The 17,124-nt window shown below is 51.5% G+C and overlaps 1 protein-coding gene across 5 annotated transcripts in view; it reads right to left on the bottom strand.

Annotated features, from left to right (window-relative positions):
• The window catches only part of FNIP2 (folliculin interacting protein 2), a 106,152-nt gene that overhangs the window by 48,006 nt on the left and 41,022 nt on the right, over positions 1-17,124 (bottom strand). For all 5 annotated transcript variants that reach the window (XM_032465874.1, XM_032465892.1, XM_032465864.1 and 2 more), the window contains exons 2-3: positions 4,301-4,427; positions 1,412-1,540 (exon numbers count right to left, since the gene is read on the bottom strand). In XM_032465874.1, the coding sequence (XP_032321765.1) occupies positions 1,412-1,540; positions 4,301-4,427 (256 nt within the window). The remainder of the gene's footprint in view (positions 1-1,411; positions 1,541-4,300; positions 4,428-17,124) is intronic.

Below are 17,124 nucleotides of genomic sequence, written 5' to 3' on the forward strand. Positions count from 1 at the left end.
CCCCCCCACCCCCTCCCCAGTGTTCAGACTGCTCTGGTGGTGCCTCCGTCCTCCCAGCTGGCTTTCTTAACCATCTCTCCTGTATCCAGTGGACTTAATGCTCTTTTTCAATCACTCGGATACAGGATCCTCAGCTCCTACTCTAAGAGCTGGTGACACACCAATGAAGAGGACAGGTGTGCGTGTGCACCCCGCACAGCTGGGCCAAAACCAGTGGCCGCCTCCTGCTGCTCCTCCTTCTGCTCTAGCAAAACCACGCCAATCGCTCTTGAATTAACATGCTCTTCTTTTTTTTAAACCTCAAATGCACACACACACACACATGTATTCACACGAACACACACACACACACACATACACGCCCCCTTATACATGTTTGCAGAGGAGGAAAGAGAAACACAAATCTCTCAGCCTTATCTAACAGGGCTCCTCTCTGGTTACAGCGCACACCGACCTCTTCTCACTCCCCGCAGACAGCAACCAACAGGCTTTCACATTCTTTACTCATGACTTGCGCCCAGCACCTCCACTTCGTAACCTGCTTTTTCTTGGGGTACCAGGTCCACACGCCAACTGTGATTCCCCATGAGCTGAAAGTCTCACCCTGTACTGGTTTAACCACATAACTGCTTTGAGACCAGGAGCCCGGCAGGGCGAGGGCTGACGCGCAGCGCAAGTCCTGAGACCGTGAAATTGACAGAGCGCTGTAGACCTGTGGCCCCTGGTGACTTCCCTGGCTTTGCTGGTCCAGCTACACAACATAGTAGGCAAAACTCTACATGGCTCCTCCCCACCCCCCAAAAAACCCTGATATATCCTGGCTCAAGCAGCATCCTTCTGCCAGTCAGCACTGATGAAACACTTCCTCCCTTAGACCTAGTCAGTCAGTATTCCTCGGGAACCCTAATTCCTGTCCTCTGCTGGCTTACACGCACACACACGCGCGCGCGCACACACACACACACAGCATGAAAAATGCCACCAGCCCTCTCTCCTTCACACTCAAGGTAGGTCTGGCCTCTCCGTCTGCTCCTACACAAGGTTCCCTTCCTTTTAGCGGGAAGCGCTATTTTCTTAGGATACACATCCCAGAATCCTTAGAGTTCGTGTAACAAAACTGGAAAATGCACATGTGTTAATTTGGTTCTGACTGCAAAGGAAGCAAAACAGGAGGGTTCACCCTAGCTGCAATATTTCTTCCTCATTCGCGCTGCGTTGTTCCCGATCACCGCTGCCCGTGCGCAGTAGCTTCTACCGAGAGGGAAAAGCCAACGTGTGGACCCAGCACTGGCGTTTGAACACTTAATCTCTTATTCCTGGAGCTGAACTGCCAAGCAGCCATCATCCCCGAGGAGAGCTGGCAGTACCTGAACTCGGCCCCAGGGCACTCCGGGCAGGAGGGGTGTGTTACCTGGTACTTTGGGAGCTGCTCCTTGGCCGGCTGCGCGGACGCCCAGGGGGCACCGTGGGCAGAGAGGCTGCTGCCCCCGCCTCGCTGGCAGCACTTGGCCGACGCCTTCACCGGCACATCCTCCGCTCTCTGGAAGAGGGAGGGCAGGGTCAGCCACGCTAAGAATACTGGTTCCGACACACGCATTACTGGGGGTTCCCTCATTACAACCTCCTGTCCTGTGGTGCCTGTGCTGTGCAGAAAACCAGAGTTTGGGTTTTTTCCTTTCTAACAAGGACAAAAACATGGTTCCTGAGAGTCTGAAACACTTGGAAGAGGCGAGCACTCAGGAAGGGGGACAGACAGAAGGTGGCGGGTTATGTATGCAGACTATTGTCTTCAAGTAACTCAAATATCTTCTGTTTCGATTCATATTTTAAAATCATCCATGAGGTCTGCCCTCTGTGCTTGTCTTAGAGATTTTGCCACGTCGAGTCGTCATCTACAAAACCGACGCGGGCAGAGCCCTTGCTTCAGAAGCAAACTTCTACCAAGCAGATGGAACTGAGAAAGCCCCCTATTAACCTGGAAAGACAGGCCCGTGTTTGGGACACAGCTCCCGCAGCAGTAAAGGCGCAGGAAAGAAAGTCACAAGGTCGACTTGGGAAAGACGAAGCCAGAACTCTGCAGCAGGGGCCCCTGGATGCCCCAGCGTGTGCCGGCCACCTGGCCTTCAAAGGTCAGGGGTTGGAGGGACTGGCTATTCCACGCTCCCCACACGGGCTCACTGCTGACTTTTGTGACAGGGACACAAAGGTATAAAGGCGCACCTTTGCTAACGTCCCCGCTTCTCCCACACCAGAATGGAGTCCTCCCCCCAGGAGCACCCTCGCCCTCTAGGGTAAGTTGCTTCTACTCTGATTTGCTTTTTCTTCACGCAGCTTTTGCTCAGAAAAACATGAATGCAACCGCAGCTTATCTAATCTTCACGTGACAGTCACACGGGTGGTCGGATGCAAATGCCTGCAGTCATGTGCTTGCCAAGGGGTAGGGGTTGAACATGGGCAAAGCACGTGAGGAAGTGCCTCCACAGCTGTCCCTGAACACGTGACACACCCTCCTCACCCCCTGCAGATCCGCCTGCCTCTTAGCACCACTTAAGCCAGGAGCACAGCCCGCAGGGGCCTGGTGGGGCAGGCAGTCCACACCCGCCCCAGGCTACCAGGCTCCCAGCTGGGGACAACCTGCCAAGAGGTCCACGATCGGCAACCGCCCCTGGACAGTGAGCAGAGCCGAGACCGGATGCCTTCTGCAGCCCTGGGCAAGTCACAAACCTCCCCGGACCCAGCTGTCTTTTCAATTCCTGAGAGCTTCCAAGGAAGCTTCAGTTCCAGACTCCAGGGTCATCGCTGCTCCAACAGAGTGAAGGTTCTGGTTCCCTCTGGAAACCGGTGAGAACTGTTTTCCCTCCACCTGTGCGTGGTCAACCACTGGGCAGGGCCTTCGGGGAAACAGGCAGTGCTGTGGGAAACCACATCCTGCTCACCAAACTGACGGGCAAGTCCTGGCTCACCTCAGCTTTGAGACCAACCTGCCAGGAGGGCCTCTGGGTGAATCACCTACGAGGTTTCTCATGCCTCCCCACCTCACCTAACAAGCCCGGCGACTACGGGAGTGATCAGCTACCTGGCTGGGCACCCACGCTAAAGCCCGCCGAGCCTGCCCAGGTGGCTGCCTCTAAGCAGACACTTCCTGCAGAAACGGTGCTTATCAGAGGCAGGAGAAGATCTCCGCTCCGATGAGACGGAGACCGTGATGCAGACCATTCCCTCCCTCAGCCGCATATTCTCCCACTGCCGGGGTTCCATCAACACAGCAGCAGGTGACTGAATGTGAACACAATGCACACAAGGGGCTTTTTTTTACTTTGGAGACTTCTGAACAACTGTTAGAAAGGCCACAACTAAGAAGTACTCTGGAGGATGTCCCTGAGACTCACAGGGAGGACCAGACTCTGCTCCTACCTGGACATGTCACTCCACTTTTTCTGTTCTGGCTCCAAGGGATCAAGAGCTGCTCTGTCCTCACTTTACCCAGCTCCAGACCCCCCACACCCACACCGCGCTCACCACCACCTCCACCACCATCACACCACAACCACCTCCACCGTCATCATCATCACCTCCACCACCTCCACCTCCACCATCATCATCATCACCTCCACCACCTCCACCTCCACCACCATCCCCTCCACCACCATCACCACCACCTCCACCACCACCATCCCCTCCACCATCATCACCACCACGTCCACCACCACCTCCAACACCACCACCACCACCTCCACCAGCTCCACCACCAGCCCTCTACTAAAAAGAGAAAATAAATAAAAGCTTCCTTGGTCAGACAGGCTGGAGGCACACTCCCTTTCGAAGATGACAGTGCATGTTGGCACACTGAAGCCCTGTAGCGAGGAGAGCTGTTTACTTGTTTAATCCAGTGCTGTATAACACCTCTTACTATCTATGAGAAATGCCAGACAGGATGACCTGTACCTTCCCTTCAGGCTAACACTTCATGAATTTTACAGTCCTCACTTTTCCCGTTACACACGGCACGTATTTGGCGCCAAAATCCTATTGGACTGTGACTCGCCGGCAAATTCACTTCTAGCAATACCTACTTACACTGCTTACATCTGTCACCATCACTTGCTCAGTCTCGGCTGTGTGTATTAGTGAGAACACAAACGTGGTGGGCGGGGTGGTGGCTCCACCTGGGTTTCTTCTGAACCATTAATGGTGCTGCACGATACAGCCCAAAGAGAGGACGATGGATTAACACATGGCTGCTCAGCAAGGGCGCTCACAGCATGAACAAAAACGATGAAAGCAAACCCACATTTCATACCTGAGCTGCTGCCTCTTCAATCTTTTGAACAGCTTTGGAATCGAACAAGACTTGCCTGCCCCTCCTTTCGCAGTCCTGGTAAACGATCAGGCGAATCTCATTCAGGTCGAACTCAGAACAGGACCAGCTATGGATTAACAAGAAGAGAAAGAGGTCATGTCAGCTGCAACACCTGGCAGGACCATGGAGAGAGAAAGGGAGGAAGTCTCCCGGCCGGGATGCCCGGGTGCCGGGAAAGCCACCGTGCACAGCGGGCACCATCCCTTCCAACTGGGGGCACACGGTCCCGGGTGTAGACCCCGAAGGACCATCCAAATGCTCCCAGTGCCCATGACACAGGCTGGGAAGACTGCTCAAACAGCACATCCCTGGAGAGAAAGCGTCTCCTTCCAAAGCAACTCTGGGCAAAGACGGCGGGCAGGAGGGCAGAGGCGTGTGGAGAGCTGAATCTTGGGGGCCTGGGTTCCAAGAGAGGCCCACCCAAGGTCTGGAGTGCCCATGCCTCTGCACAGTGGCAGGGAATCTGGAGCCCGCCAGGACGGCCCACAGTCCTCCACTCCCAGCCACCTAGGCTCAGGCCAAACTGCGAGCAATTACATATCCTGAAACTTAGCAGGTCCTGCCAGCGTGGCTCTGACACAGGAGTTCTGTGCACATCTGCACCGCACACCATAACTATCAGCACTAAAGGAGGCACAGCTTGCTCCTGAGCAAACCAAAAGCCACCAGGACAAAGCTGCTCCCCACTCAGCTTCGTGCCAGAGTGGTAAGTGAAATCAGAACGTGACAGCTGAGACAGCCAGTCATCTGAAGCGCACTGCTCTGGGCATCCTCGGTCACTAGCCTGCCGACCCGCCCGGCACAGATCTGAGAGCCGGTGATGTCCCGGTCACCGCGCTGGACGCTGGAAGTCTGGTCCCTGCCCTCAGGAGGACATGCTCTAGTGGGGACACTGGGCTAAGCACCAAGAATCCATGAATAACTACAGACTGTCCTAAGTGCAAAAAAGACAGGATGTAATGAGACTCTCACGTTTTCAGACTGCAGGGGTGGGAGAGGGGCAGGGAGGTCCCTAAGGATTTAAGGACATGGTGTTTCCCACAGACTTGAAGAAGCAGAGGTTAAGGAGTGTGAGAATGAAGAACACAACGGGAAGAGGGAGGGTCAGGGTAAGAGAAGGACAGGCCCAGAAGAGAAAGTAAAAATGGTGGAGAGAGGGAGTGGGCTGGAGGGGCAGGCGGACGGGCACCCCGGAGGGCAAAGAGAAGCCAAGGTCAACAGGTGGGTAAACTTGGGTCTACACTTTAAAAAAAATTCAATCTGCTGCTCTGAGGAAGACAGGGCTGGATAGATTAAGACCAGAAGCAGGAAGGACAAACAGAATTTATTCCGAGTCAGGCCCTTTAATTGAAGGCCAGAGTGACAGGCACAGGGGGGGAGGAAGGGGCAGGTGTGCCTGGGGGCGGAGCTGACTGGGTCAGTGTGGGCCCCACAGGTGGCCCCAAGACAAAGGGTCCTGAGTGCTGAGAACAGTGGAAGAGGAGGGACGACAGATGGACAGTTAGATGACAGACAGACAGGCAGACAGACAAAGGCACACTTTAAAGTAAGAGACAGCTTAACAGAGTGAAGTCAGAGACGTGGATTCAAACCCCAGTTCTCCCAGATTCCATTTCTTCACCAGCACAATGAGGGTCGTAACCCCCACTTCACAAAGCTGCTGGAGGAATTACGTGAAATACATAAAACAGGGCTTCACACAGGTAAGGGCTCCAAAATGGTAATTCCTTAAAGTTTTTAGAATTGTTACTATTACCATTTAAAAAAAAAAAAAAACTGGTCCCCAATCTCAAACTACGCGTCGTTGGTCCTTCCCTTTTTCAGGCATTTTCAGGCGGTGGTGGTCACCACTGAATACGCTCTTTTATGGGAGCAGATTTGTTTTCTCAAATCCTAGCACCAGAAAACACACAGTGCTGGCTGCACTGTCTTCGCGCAACCTGTACGCCGAGCCGCCCTGCCCAGCACCCCTGCCTCCCAGTCTGGACACGACGCTGTGAGTTTGTTTCAGAAGCTGTTTTCCTCTTTCTCTCAGTCCAGACCGCCTGTGTTCCAGGCCAGGCTGCTCCGCACGGCCCCACCCTGGCTGCGTGAATCTAAGGGTTGCCCTGAGCTTCTGGGGCCCGTTTCGGCCATCGTGGGTTGAGAGCCCGCCTGAGAATGGGGTCGTGGGGAGGGACACAGAGGTGAGGGGGCAGCCAGCTGTTCCCGGGAGCAGGGTTCCCACAGCGAGCTTCCCGTCACTTCCAACCAAACAAGCCCTGACGACTGTGCCCCAAACCCCGACACTTTAGAACTACACCAGGTCATTAAAACACCCTCCGCAACAATGAAAACTGGGCTCACAGGCTGAAGCCACGAAAAGTGAAAAAACCTGGGGATGGACAGGTGCAGCTCAGGGGTAGAGCACGTGCTCGGCATGCACGAGGTCCTGGGTTCAACCCCCAGGACACCCATTTTAAAAAGAAAGAAAGAAAAAGAGAAAAACATCAACAAAGATTTCATTGCTCTCTGTTTTCTTGTTGCCCAACAATTACATTTTGCCAAAACAGCACTATAATTTACAAAGCAAGCTGCTCAGTCCTTATTTTTGAGGGGTGACCCTGACTCGGCTATTAATCGAACCGAGGCTAGCCTGTCTGGAAGAGCTAACATTTAATAACGACATCTTATTAAATGTTTCATGTTATTTTCCAACTTAAAAAGGTGAAAATAAAAGATATCAGAAGGGGAAAGGATGGATGTCAGACTGTCCACTTTGTGATCAAAATACCTTCCAAAGTAGTTTCTAAAATGTAAGGAAAACTCTGTTCTTCTTGCATGTGAATCTGAACACCCAGCTGTAATTCTGACACTCCCCACGACTGGTAGGGGGATTACAGGCGAGCACCTTGGGATGAAAACACAGGAGATTAAACCAGTGTTCTGGGAGGGGCGGGCCTGGGAGCGCACTCAGCTCCGTCCCCCATAGGCTCCATCCCTGGGCCCACCGGGAAGGTCATGGGAGATACCTGTGCGTGTCTCCCGTTCTCTGCCAGCTCTTTCCCCACGTCCCTGAGTTACCTGCAGCCACGGGCACGCACGCGCCCTTCACATTCACCTTCCCTTCAACACCCAAGCACTGGTCACCCTCGAGCTTCCCTGAGCACCTACCACGGCTCCTTTCTGCCTGACTCGGAGAGGGCGAAAAGCTAGCCCAGGGCTTTTGCCTTAAAATATATGGGTAGTATTTTTTTTTCTTAATTGAAGTACAGGCAGTTACAATGTGTCCATTTCTGGTGTACAGCACAGTGTCCCAGTCATGCATATGCATACGTATATTCATTTTCATATTCTTTCTGGCTAGTATTTTAAAGACATTGATTCTAATCAGAAACACCACATTTCTCTGCTTTTGTTGAAAGCAAAGTAAGACCGTTGTCTCTGGCACGGGGGGACACTGTATTTGTCAACTTTATGGTTACAGCTGTATGACCTGAGGCACAAGAAAATAAGGTGACTGGTCTACCTTTTCCTACTGCAAAATTTAAATGAAAGGACTTACATGGACCCTACCCAGTCTGAAAATTCCATGATGCTAAGATTTGCCTGGTCGGAGGTAAAACCAGGTCTTACTTCTAGAACTACTCATTAAGAGTGGGAAGCGAGTGGCCAAAGTCTCAGTTAAGTATCTGAAAGGTGATAAGCAACGGTTCAGACGATTCTAAGCACAGAAAACATACTGTCTCTAAAATAGATACAATAGATACAATCATGTGTCGTGGTTGAAGTGTGCTCCCCCAGAAGATATAATCAGTTCCTAATTCCTGGCACCTCTGAATATGACCTTGGTTGGAAACGGGGTCTCTGCAAGTGTGATCTGAGACCACACCAGGTTAGGACGGGTCCTAATCCAGTGAATGGTGTATACACAGGAGGAGGGAAACCTGTCACAGACCCAGAGGGGAGATGGCCATGTGATGACGGGGACGGAGCCTGGGGACGTGCCTCTACAAGCCCAGGAGAACCCAGGGACACTGGCACTCGGGGGACACGACAGGGAAGCAATGTGTGAGTCCCTCCTCTCAAGGAGCTGGAAGAGACAACCTGAAAACAAGAGGACAAGGCAGGAGAGGGGACAGAAACGTCCCCAGAAGCAGGGGACTAATGAGGGGATGGAGGATTCGGGGACTGGACGTGTGGTGCCTGGGGGGAGTCAAGGCAGACGGAGGCGGGGCAGACACAGAGTCGAGGGGTCCAAAGTCACCCACCATCCTGGGGGTTGGGAGAGGCTCTAGTGCAGAACAGCTGCACAGAAGAGGAGGCTGGTGAGTTTGGGGACCACGGATGGAGGGCCTGGACCACGGAGTCAAGGACTGTATGTCTGCTCCACACGCAGTGGTGTACGTGCCAATCAAACTTTCTAAGAAAGAGCACGACGTGTCCTGACCTGTGTTTCAGGAGAGAACTAACGCTGGTGGAGGGAACCATTTTCGGGGCAAGCGGAGAGGCAGCCCTGACTGGGGAACCCAGGGTTTCCAGGAGTCCTGCCAGTAAGGGTGAGGGCAGTGGTGGTGATTTGCTGCAGGGCGACTGGCCACGTCCTCCAGGACCCACGGTGCTGGAGTCCGATTCCTCTCGAGCGACAGCAGGGGTCAGGCTGGAAGGGGCTTGGGGGTGTCTGTGTTGAAACCTGGTCTATGAGGGAAGGACCCTTCAAGAATGCTTTGCCTTTTGCTCTCCCGCAAGGAAACAAAAATAGTCAAAATAGGTTCAAGGGAGGAGTTTCAGGCGCCGTCTTGTGATCTGAGAATGTGACAGGGAACTCCACACGGTCAGAGAAAAGGTCACACAAAGCCCACGATAATGATCACAACAAAGACCGGCGGGCACCGTCCACGCGCCCAGCATCCCAGGCACCGGGATGCAGCTGCGAACAAAGCGTGACTCCTGCTCCCGTGATGACCTCGCTGTGTTCGCGTAACGTCCCCCCAGCTCCCGTAAGCCCTCGTCTGGGCTCTTCTGCCCCTACTGCCCCTCTTCTCACTCTCAAAACAAGCTCCTAAATACAAAGAGAAACCCTTCTCAGAACAGTGCGGGGGCCCTATGACTGTCTCCTGGAAGTGCAGGCACACAGGGTCGGGGGAGGGGAAACTACGTTCACCCGGTTGGCACAAATATTCATTATTTCCTGCCCAGTAACGGGCTATTTAGGCAAGAAAAAGTTATGTAAATAGATGGTAGTAACATATTTGGAATTCTTCATTTCTTTTTTGCCAGGTCAGGAGCTCAGGAAGCTGACTAACAGGAAAACCGATTTGCAAATTAGCTGGCTTTTCTTTCTTCCCCTATTTTGTACTGATACAGCTTCACAAAGTGCCTGGTTTTTTGTTTTGGAAGAGCTACAAAAAAAAAAAAAAATTCACCTCTGAATTGCTGTCCTGTGGTCAAGAGTATAGCAGAAAAAAAGTTCTGGAAGGTTCACGTTCTCACCAGCAGCTTTAATACATAATGCTGACCTAAGGACAGAATTTTAAAATGATTCCAATTAAACGTCTCCCACTGTTACTTCCCCAGAAGAAACTGATATCGGATGTTGGCTGTAACTTTTTTCGTCTTTAAAAAGTAGGTGATATGTAGGTCTTTTTTGTTTTTGTAAAAGAAACGTGTGGTGTGAAAGAATCAATCCTGACCGTCGGCAGCCTGGCTGGGAAGGAGCCCTGAGACCTGAGCCCCGGGGACCATGCCTGCCCTCGGAGCCTGGCTGGACCCCGGTGCCGTGAAAGTCACCAGAAACAGAAGCCAACCAGATCCAGCTCCTACCTCCAGATGCTCACAATCTGGTAGGGAAGGTCAACACACAAACCAGTCAGTAAACTGTCCCATCACTGCGGTAAACGTCTCTATGAGGAAGGAGAGGTCAGTCTGCCCAGCTCGGGTGAGGCACTGGTCCAGGTCACAGGTGACGCGGTGCCTGGGACATGGTCAGCATCCTCCAGGGTGGACAGGGCTCCCGGCTCTGCCACTGCCATCCCAGGGAACTCGGGAGTCCGCACCCTGGAGCTCAGCTCTCCCCAAATGCATCTGCCTTACCGACCTCACAGGGCTGTTGGGAAGACAGAAAATCAGTAGGAAAGCACTTTGAACACTGTACAGCCTAACTCAGAGAAGTCCAGACACGCAATTCTTTCACTGAGATCCTGGGCATTCAGACTGTTTTGATCTGAGAAAGAAGCTTATGCCACGTATTACAGAACATCGCCTCCGGGGCTGAGGTGTGATCAAACCCCCAGACCAAACAAGTCAATACTTCACCAGCCCAAGTGATGGACGTTTACGCTCAATGGATTATCGAGAGACTACAAATAGCCTTACAACCGTTCAGGTCAGTTCCAAAAGTTTTCTCAGAGAGTTTAGGATTTGGGGATCATAGGATGAGTTTGTTGCTCAGGGAAACACTTCCTACGTCTGAGGGAAGGTCAGGGTCTCCCACGTGACCGTGAACGTGCGCGGTCCCAACACGCCGGCCGTGGGGGCTGCTGGTGCCTCGCGGCGGGGCTCTGCGCGCTGGGACGGGGCTATGCGTGGCCACGAGGTCACAAGCTGGAGCCACACAGTGTTTATATAACACGCCCACACAGCAACGACAGAACCCGATGAGTCGCGACACGGCTGGAAGTTTGGGTGCTGCAGGCGGGGAACGGTGCCACACACGAGAGGGAAAGGCAAATTCCGGCCCCCTTCCTGGTTCAGGTGAAGTCTGTGTGGCATCATGGCACCACCGGCCCGGGGCCACCGTGGCGGCGACAGCCCAGCAGAGCGCCACGCTGGACGTCAGGCCGCCCGGCTCCCAGGCAGGAGGCAGCGCCTGAGCCCAGTCACCCTCCAGCTCCCTGCTTTGTAAGGACGGCTGTGGCCAGAATCATCCCTCAAGCTCGTGTCCTTCTGACGCTGACACGCCGTAATCTCAAATGGTCAACTGCGTGGGCACAGTGTCCTTCAGAACAGGTGACCTCAGCCAGGTCCTAGGAGGAGAGCGGCCTCCGTGAACCCATCTCCGCCCCCACGTGGCGCCCTCACCTCCCTGGAAGGACGTGGCGCTGTGCTTAGCAGGCTTCTTAACACGAACACAGCTCCGATCAGTAGAACATTCAGAAGACACTGCCGACATCTCAAGGGGAAAGGGGCAAGTTCTCTCCAGGCAAGGGAGACCCCGAGGGGGCAGGTGTCCCAGGATCCTGCCCGAGGCTGGCTTCCTAGGTTTTGCTGTCATTATTACACCTTCTTCCCTTTCTCCCATTTAAAATCTTACAGAATCTCTAAGTATGGCTCGTAGTGGCTTATGCTTTCCAAAATGGTTTGTTAATTCATCAAACAGCATGACTAACTCTTTTCTGGTATCTAGAAACTGGAAACCACCTGTATTTAAGCAGCCTTGCTGTCCGTCCCCCTGTGTGCCTCAATCCCGTACTCCCTGAGCTGATTCTCTCACACGCTCGTCCGCATAACCACAGCAGTCAGCATGCATCGCTGCGCTCCAGGACCACTGGGCTGTGACTTCCAGCCCTGCTGAGAGCTAACCTCCATCAGCATGGTGTTGTGCCTTTTCCTGAAGGCAAGGTTCCCTCCTCCTCTCCACCCAGGGAAGCTGCCTGCTAATAACATGGGAGTGAATGAATTTCGAAGTAAATAGTCACGACACTGCCTTATGTATTAACTAATTCTCAATCCATCTAACCCGTTCACAGATGAAGAAATCACGGTTTCCCCTAGAGGTTTCCAGGGGTCAAAAGCGAGATATTCTCCACATGGTCTTTTGTTTGCAAACGAGAAAGCCAAAAAACAGAAACCGTACACCTACCTCTGGTTATAAAATACTATTTTTAGAAGAGATGGGTACAGGTGAGCAGGAGGCAGAGCTGGGCCGAGGGGCAGAGGTAGGGGCCAAAATAAGGGGGGGAGGTACAAACACACAAACTCACATGCTCTTTGACCCACAATTCCATTTGCAGGAATTAATCCCACAGACCAACCTGCAGGGTCCAAAATGATTACACACAAAAGGGATCCACTGCAGCAGCATTTGGAACAGCAAAGGACTGGGACAAACGCCCACGGGGGTGGCTAAAGAAATCACAGCACGTCCATACTACAGAGCACTATACGGACAGGGCAGCGGACAAGGATGCTCCTTATGAGGTTACAGAATAAGCTCCAGGACATCGTCTGCCCTGGAAAAAAAGTATAAAACAGCGTGTGCAGGACACTACCATATGTATTTTTGAAAAAGGAAAAACGAGGGGAAGAACTCTGGATTTTGTTATACGTGCATAGAGTCATCTCTAGAAGGAGCTGTCATTGTAAGGATGGTCCCATCTGGAGTGGAAAACACCTTTACGTGTATATCTGCGAGGCAGCGCAGTGAGGAAGCGTGCGGACTCTGGGTTCCAGTCCTCGTCCGGCCCCTGCCTAGGACGTGGCCAGGCTCAGCACCCTCCTCTGCAGAGCGGGGACAACGGGGAGCCCTGTCACCGTGAGGACACGCAGAGCCTGCTGCAGCTGTGCACCAGCACTCCGTGCCTTCTGGACCTTAACCACATGACTGTCCTGGCTCTTGAAAAATTAAAAATATATGAATATATGTATGTGCCTGACTGAAACATGATGCTGTACACCAGAAACTGACAGCATTGTAAGCTGACGATACTTCAATAAAAAAGATGCAAATTTTTTAAAAAAGAAAAAAATAATGAAACTGAGGATCACAACAGGAACACTTTTTTTTTTTAACCCGTCAAAGACTCGAGTATTGACTTAAACAACCTTAATTACTGTTTGCTTGAAGATGCTTGGCTGTGGAGCACGAGGCAGTGGGTCAAGTCCTGCAGCGAATCCACCTTCATGACCTCGGGCCGTTCCGAGCCAGTTTGGCCCCCGTTGTGGACATCTGCCGGCTTTCCTTCTCAGCATTCAGAGACACGTGTCCCCACCCTGCCCCAACCCGCCTCCCCTTAGGACAGGGCGAAGCGTCTCTCTAAGAATGTAATCCCCCTTCTCATTCATTAAAACTATTTATGGCTTTGCATTTGTTATTATTGCTCCAGGACTGTGTCAAATTGATTCACACTGTATTAAGTAAGTGTCCTTTTTCACCACGTAATCTCAGAGCCTGGAGACACCGGTTCTAGAAGGCCTGTTGTTGGGTGTGGGCGGGGAGGGCAGGTGATGCCAGCTGCACCGCACGTGGGAAATAGCTGCCTACAGACCCCCGGAGAGCGCCGAGCTGGCCCTCCCCGACGTCCGGGAGAGTCTGCATCATACCGTCTGTTTTGCACAAAAGGTAGGAGATGTTTATAGGCTTAGAACCAGTGTCAGAGTCAGGACTCAAACCAACGTCTCCTGACTCCAAACTCCGTGCTCTTCCCACAGCGCTGTGACACCACCTTAACGTCACTAGCAAACAGGGTCACATGCTCTGCTCCAGGACCTCCCTCTGTGTCTCTGACTGAGGTGTCAAAACATGACAGGTTTGAGAAATAAAAATTCTCAAACTCAGTGAGAGCTCAGTGGTAGAGCATGTGCTTAGCATGCACAAGGTCCTGGGTTCAATCCCCAGCGCCTCCCTAAAAATAAACAAATAAATCTAATTACCACCCTCAAAACAAACAAACAGACAAAACCCCCCAAAAACACACAAAAAATGCTGGTGACATAGTGTTAAGACTGAAAAGCAGGACACGTATATATATATGGTATGACCTCAATTAGGAGGAAAAAAGTGATCAAGGGCTTTTTAAAAGTTCACCAAAAAAATTAGCAGCTCATATTACAAAGGATTCATCTCCATACTATATGAAGAACATCCAGAAATCGATAAAGATTTGGAAACCACTGGGAATGTGGGCAACGGATACAGAGGGTTCAAAGGAAAACAAAAATAAGATGGTCCTTAAATACACAAAAAGATGCTAGCTGTCGTTCTTAGAAAGAGAACAGCAAATTAAACTCGTACACCTGCTAGACTGGCGAAACTCCACAAGTTCAGACACCCACACGAGAGAACCACGGGCGGAGACTCAACACGACTAGGAGGGAGGGGATGTGTCACAGCTCTCAGCATCACCAGTGCTTTTGGCCTGGACCCACCCAGCCTGCTGCCGGAATAAAACAGATGCAAGGGCGTGACTGCAGCTCGACTCCTAAAAGCAGGAGGCGGAAACAACCGGGCTGGACACGGGCAGAGACAGCTCCAAGTCACTCTGTTCCACCCGCACGACAGACCACAAAGCAGCGCTGGTGGGTGCACGTGCGACAATGCGTCCTGCACGGCCCCAGGGGACACAGCCGAGCCCCGGGACAGCGCAGCTGCCGGCGCAGGGCATGCCGCCTCCCGCGGGAGAAGGAAGAATGTGTATTCATGTTCGCTGACTTCTGCATGGAAGAAATAGAAAATGATTCGGTTCAAATAAACTGAATTTTTAAAAAGCAGGAAGAGGAAGAACAGCTCTGCCCTTGGAATGTTCTGGTCTCCCAGGTGAAGAGCGAGGCTAGTTTATCAGAAGTGGCGTTTTGTGCCATCGGTTCTGGAAGGGAGTTCCAGGTCTTGAGGTCTGCTCCCGGCCCTGGACAGAGGGGACCCAGCAGACAAACTGCACCTCCTAGGCTTGGCTTTTAAATTACACGGCCTGGAAATGCTGTCCCTAGCTGGCTGGGAAGACAAAAGACAACTGGAGAGCCATCCTAGGGAGGGACCAGCATGGTGTCTGGGAGTTGGGACTCGAGGCCAGGACGTGTACGACGCCACAGAAGGCACCACAAGTGGACATGCAGCAGTGGTCGGGATGCCACGCTGGCAGCCACGAGTCTCCGCCACCCAGCAACGGCGGGGGAGCTGTGAGCCACCACGGCCAAGGGCGCCGGAGAAGGGGCCCCTGCGGCTTCTCACCCACCTGCACCGGCTGGACACCTGGACCTCTGCCTTCTGTTCCTACTGCATCCAGACTCTAATTTCTTCATCCAGAAAAAAAAAAGACCCACATAAACACTTGTCCAGGAATCTTTAGAATAGCATCACTCATGGTAGCCAAAGCGTGGAAAAAGCCACGTGTCCATCACTGGATAAATAAAATCTGGTCTATCCACGCAACAGAACGTCACTCAGTAACAGAGAGGAGCGAAGGGCCAATCCAGGTCAGAATGCGGGTCAACCCTGAAAACATCACGGTAAGTGAAGGAAGTCCTCACAAAGGATCATCTATTGGATGATTCTGTTTATAGAAAACATCCAGAACAGGCAAGTCATAGAGACAGATGGTAAGTTAGTGGCTGACTAGAGCTGGAGGTAGGGGCACGGGGGGAGGACAGGTACATTTTGTGTAGAGTCTCTTTTAAGGGTAATGAAAACGTTCTGAAGTTGACGTGGTGGTGGTGGTGCAAGTCTGTGAACACAGTCAAATCTACTGAAGTGTGTCTACACTTTAAATGGGTGGATGTATGATACGTGAATTACATCTCAATAAAGCTGTTTTCAAAGAGACCGAGATTCAATTTACACCCTCTACCCTCCTCCCAAAGATGATGTTGGAGTGGGACCAACATGCACACTTCCTAACACCTAAACCCCACTCTTTCGTAGGCATATATCTGGTAAAATTCATGCAGATGTGCAGACAGGGACACGTGTAATTCTACTACTCATTGCAATGTTGTCTATAATAGTAAATTTTTTTAATTGAAATGCTCATCAATAGACTAATAGATACATAAACTGCAGCATATTTGCAAAATGAGTTTACTGACTTACACAATGAATTGACTATACTGAGGTTAGCATTAAGGAACTGGAGCTACATGGATAAATGTGAACGAATCTCAGAAACATACAGCTGTATAAGGAAGTGAGCATCAAAATAATATGTGCAGTGTGATACCCGTTCTATAGCATTAGGTACATGTAGCCCAGTATGACTGATGGAAACATCACAGCCAGCAACCCACAGAGACGCAGAGGAATGAGAGCCGTCGCACAGACAGGGGTCGCCTCTGGAAGGAAGGACGGAGAAGACGGGGCCCAGGAGGACTGAGCAGGAAGCGCCACCTGCTTCCTTGATGTTTTAGTTCTTTTAAAAAAGAAATCATACACGTGAAGCAAAAAGGGGCAAACTTGTAAGATTTAAGAAAACTGGGTTGTGGTTACACACATGGCTATTGTAATGTAGTCTGTACTTCCTGTGTAATGGGAACGTGTCATAAAAAAAGAGAGAGCGTTAACAGCTTTTAAAATGAGAGGAAAGAGAAAAAAAGAATTTGTAAGAAGCTAATAAAACTGATGACCTAAATGGGATGGGGAAAAAAGAGGTGGGGGCATCAATTTTCAAATGTGTATTTTTATCATTGAACTAAGTGAATGTATCATCTTTGAAGATATATAGACATAATGTTTTTTAAAACATTAAGGAAAAACCCTCACATTCTACCCTTTAAGAAGTGATTTAACCTATGAAAGATGTCAGAGTTGGGGGCGTCCTTATCTTTGCTTCAGGTTTCCAAGAAGAGGCACAGTCCCCAGGAGGGTCACACCTGCCTGCCACACCCCCCGCCCCTCCTGTCCCGGGGGAGGGACTCAGTGCTTTTTTTAGGGGGGAGGTAATTAGGTTTATTTATTTATTTTAATGGAGGTCCCAAGGATGGAACCCAGGACCTTGCGCATGCTGAGCACACACTCTACCCCTGAGCTATACCCTCTCTGCCCAGGAATCAGTTCTGATCCGCAGGCCGCACACATA

Source organism: Camelus ferus, chromosome 2 (assembly GCF_009834535.1).
Source record: "Camelus ferus isolate YT-003-E chromosome 2, BCGSAC_Cfer_1.0, whole genome shotgun sequence".
Lineage (NCBI taxonomy): Eukaryota > Metazoa > Chordata > Mammalia > Artiodactyla > Camelidae > Camelus > Camelus ferus.